Source organism: Euphorbia lathyris, chromosome 1 (genome assembly GCF_963576675.1).
Source record: "Euphorbia lathyris chromosome 1, ddEupLath1.1, whole genome shotgun sequence".
Classification (NCBI taxonomy): domain Eukaryota; kingdom Viridiplantae; phylum Streptophyta; class Magnoliopsida; order Malpighiales; family Euphorbiaceae; genus Euphorbia; species Euphorbia lathyris.
In genome coordinates, this window is record NC_088910.1 from 110,291,044 (window position 1) to 110,295,381 (window position 4,338).

General features: G+C 36.3%; 1 protein-coding gene across 1 annotated transcript; it reads right to left on the reverse strand.

Moving 5' to 3' along the window:
- Positions 1-798: 798 nt before the first annotated feature.
- Positions 799-2,708, reverse strand: LOC136213456 (flavonoid 3',5'-hydroxylase 1-like). The gene is made up of 2 exons (XM_066002826.1): positions 1,627-2,708; positions 799-1,540 (listed from the first exon to the last, which is right to left on the reverse strand). Exons 1-2 carry the CDS (start codon positions 2,569-2,571, stop codon positions 914-916), a joined length of 1,572 nt encoding a protein of 523 aa, XP_065858898.1. The 5' UTR covers positions 2,572-2,708; the 3' UTR covers positions 799-913.
- Positions 2,709-4,338: the final 1,630 nt, after the last annotated feature.

The following is a 4,338-nucleotide window of genomic DNA, read 5'->3' on the forward strand; positions in this document are numbered from 1 at the left end:
CGAAATGTTGACATTTTTTTTGTCTAACTGTCTTCAATTTGAAGACGCGGTTAATTTAAAGTGTTGCGGTATTCAAGATGCTATTAATATTTTTCTGAAGCGAAATAACGACATAACAAATATTATGTGTCGTTCACTTTGCGACGCATTATTAAAACGTAGCGGAAATTTCTGAAATTGAAAATAAATAATATAAAGAAAATCACGATGCTAAAAATTTAAGCGTTAGAAACATGATGATTCTTTTACCCACATAATGTTTTATGCGTCGTTAAAATTAACAATACGCGATTTAATAACGTGTGACAAAGCTTTGAAAAGTGTAGGTAAGCATTTAGGGATACCGAAAAGCGTCGTTAAAAGTGAATTTTAGCGTCGTGATAGGCTTTTTTTTTTTGTAGTGAGGTTCGTTCCTTGCACCAATTCTGCCAGTTGAGGTGTTGTTGCTCGTGATCACCATGGAACGTTTATTGGTGGTGCTGATGCTCGTTATTCAGGGATCTCTTCAACTCTTGTGGCTAAAGCCCTAGCCCTTAGAGAAGGTATTGAATTGGGTATTATCAAGCATCCTTTTACACAATTCATTACAGAAGGGGGCTCTCTACAGCTTATAGAAGCTTTGTCCAAACCTTCTTCCTCTTGGCATGCGTCTAACGTGTTCAATTATAATTTATTCAATGCTTAATGTCAAATTAAACATCAGAAGTTCGCTCAATAAAAATTTATAAGAACAGGAGCATCATAATGTAAATTTAAAAGACTAAAGTTAATCAACAAAAACTAGAAAATATCATCACATAAGAAAAGAAGCAGCTAGTAAAATTAAAACTCAGACACCTTACACAACTAAATAGTTGACACTTGTTCAAACAGAAATAGCTAATTGAAGATACATCCATATCAATATGTACCTTTAGTAAAACTCTAAACCAGACCGTCTAGGTTTAGGAACAAACATTAATGGCTTCATTTTCCTAACAGTGATCCCAAATTTATCAGACAATTCCAACTCTATTCCATGTGGTAACCACCATTCAAATGAATGCAACATTGAACCCAGTATGTACATTAATCCCCTCTCTGCTAATGGAATTCCAGGACAAACTCTCCTCCCTGATCCAAATGGTAAATACTGAAAATTGTTGCCCAAATAATCAAAATTTTCACTATTATTGTTCAAGAATCTCTCCGGCCTAAACTGCAAGGGATTTTCCCAGTGAAGAGGATCTCTATGGATAGCATAAACATTAGGGAATACAGTAGTGCCCTTTGGAATTGTATAGCTTCCAATTGTGCAAGATTCAGTAGACAAATGAGGTATTAATAGAGGAATTGCTGGATGCAAACGATTTGCCTCTTTACACACTGCATCAAGATACTTTAACTTGGGTAAATGAGACTCTTCTAATTCATTTTTGGTACCCACAACTTCTTCTAATTCTCTGCATACTTTGTTTTTTACTTCCTCATTTAGCATTACTTCTGTCATTGTCCATTCCAGCATGGTTGCTGTGGTGTCTGTGCCACCGGCAATTATATCCTGGCAACAATAGCATTTCATGAATCAACAACTTATAATCAATGGAGAAACAAGAACCAAATGCTTATCAAACAGTAGATTTATACCAGTAGCAAGGCTTTGAGTTGGTTGATGGTAATTGATGTTTGAGCATCACCTTGGTTGTTATAATCCAGTAGAATCTGCAAGAAGTCTCTCTTTCCCTTTTTCTTTTCTTCCTTCGACCCTTCTTGTAGACGCTGCTCTATCACAGAATTAAGAATCTTGTCAAACATGAAGTGTACTCTTCTTGCTTTTTTCTCTATACCTTGCAAATCAAATCTTGCTAGAATTGGAAAAACATCCGAGACATTAGTTCTTCCAACTAAGCTCACCATTTCCTCTGCCATTTTCCGAATCTCTCCAATAAATAGACAGAGACTCCCAGGTGCGTATCTGGGAGTTCCTTTCTCTCCTTTGAGTGTTCCGCCACACAACATACTTATAGCAGAGTTTGCAGTTATACCAAATACCAACTCACCAAAATCAACTACCTCCCCTGCTTTGGTATAAACCTGCCTAATACCCTTGTGCAACTCTTGCTTTCGGAGCCGATAGAGAGCATCTATGCTTGCATTATTCAGCATCTCGCGAACAAACACTTTACGCATTTTCACCCATTCTGGACCATAATGGCGGAAAACGATATCATTTCCGCCATAAGTGATAATCCTGGCAGCCACGGCTGGTTCGTGGTTTGCGAAGATCTTGTCGTTGTCGCTGAGAACTTGTTTGGCCAGGGAAGGTGAACTAATGACTATGCACAGTTTGTTACCTAGCCACAGCTTGTAGATAGGACCATATTTTGCAGCTAATTCAGTGAAATTTTTGTGGAGGAAAGTGCCTAGAAATGGAAGGTATCCAAGCACTGGCAAGCCCCGGGGACCTGGCGGCAACTGATCTGTTGATTTCTTGAGGATGTTACATAACAGCATTATGCTCAGCACTGAGATTGTTAAGGTGAAATATAGTTCCCATGAGTAGATGCTGAAGAAGTGGTGTATCTGTGACATGTTTTTCAATGGAAATTGAGAATGTTGTGGTTTAGATGGAAATAGGATCGATTTATCTATAAAGAAACTGTAAGAGAGTCATTTATTACTATTATCTTGTGAAAGCCCAAGAGATGTTGAGAGTACAAACAAATAATGGAGATATTATCTTGTGAGATCACTTGCATTGCCATATTTGGTACAAAGGTGAGAATGATTGAGCTTTATCTTTTATTTACGATGAGTAGAATATGTGGTCCTAAAAATTCCCTAGCTCATACTTAAGGAAATTCGGTTCATCTTTTTTTTCTTTTTATGAATTCCTTGATAGAAATATGGGTATTACACATCGAATGATATTATCATAAACCTTAAAAAAAAAATATATATATATATAACAGAAAAAAAGCACAACAACAAGGGAATCTAACATTAAAATCATAATATTATCAAAATTTACAATAAGATTGCCACAATAAACTGCTAACGAAGTTTAGGTCTTTCGGGATGAGAAATGGAATTCCAGACTTTTTGGGATAAATGTTTCACATATTCCACAACAAGATTGTCACAATAAACTCCTAACAAATCACTTCAAAATGTGACCAATCTTGATGGGAATTTCTTTCTGTATCAGAAAGGAAGTCATCTTCTCTGCATCCCAGTACACTGCCTTTCTGAAATGGATGTTATGTATTCAACCACATTCAGAAAAATTTAATCGTGTTAGGCAGAAAAATGATGATTTGGCTTCGAGAAAAGAGGATTCGTAAAGTATGCGAATATAAATGTGTAAGGAAGCGGATGATTTTACTTTGCAAAATGATGATTTTGCAAAGTCTATAAGGAGAAACGTGACGATTTGATTTTGCAAAAACGGATTACCCGAAGTCTACAAATCAAGAGTTTTAAAGTAGTTTTTTTGTTTTACTATTTCCTGAGATAGGGCATGTGCAAGTCCAAGAGAAAGATGTTGAGAGTATAAACAAATAATAGAGATAAATAAAGCACAGCAGCAAAACTTAAGTAACACAATCTAAAGTAATAACTGTTGTTGGTGGTATAAAAATGCCTACGGATCCCTAGAGTTTGAAGAAAAGATAGAGTTGAGTAAATCTCAGTCTTCCAAATAAATGAATAGTCCAGATTTATTTAGAATAATTAATTCTATTTTTCTCTCTCGTGCTCACTCTTTCACGCACGCGCGTTTCCTCTTCCCCTCTTCCTTCCCGTTCAACTTTTCCTTCCCGTTCAACTTTCCAGCCACAGCCACCGTGTTTTATGGCCGACCACCCACAGACGCCGGATTTTAATTCCGACGACCACATAGACGCCGGAATATATCTCCGGCAACACGTAATATTAGCAATTGTTTGCTTGTTTTTTATTGATTGCAGAGAGCAATGTTTGTATTGGTAATAGTTAGTATCCCTGTTTCAATCATATGAGATAATACAGAATCTATTCTAATTGTTTGTGGGCAATACATTTCAATTTCTATTGAACCTGGAATTTATGCTTGTTTTATGATTCCAAGTCTTTTTGCTTATGCTCTTCTTCAATGCCTGAACAAACTCCTCCAGACACGGAATATTTTGTTTCCAATAATGATATTTTCAGGAATAACAGCTTTGATTCATGTGTTAGTATGCTGGATACTGGTGTTTAAAAGTGGGTTAGGAAGTAAAGGTGAAGCTTTGGCTAATGACCTATCTTATTGGGAAATGTTATTTTTGTTGGGAATGTAGGCTCAACGTTCAAAATAACACCAATATTAGTATCAATTTA

Excerpts from the sequence above, each read along its gene's own strand:
- LOC136213456 (XM_066002826.1), bottom strand. The coding sequence starts at position 2,571 with ATGTCACAGATACACCACTTCTTCAGCATCTACTCATGGGAACTATAT. Across the intron at positions 1,541-1,626 it reads AACTCAAAGCCTTGCTACTG|GATATAATTGCCGGTGGCAC; the intron begins GTATAAATCTAC and ends TATTGTTGCCAG.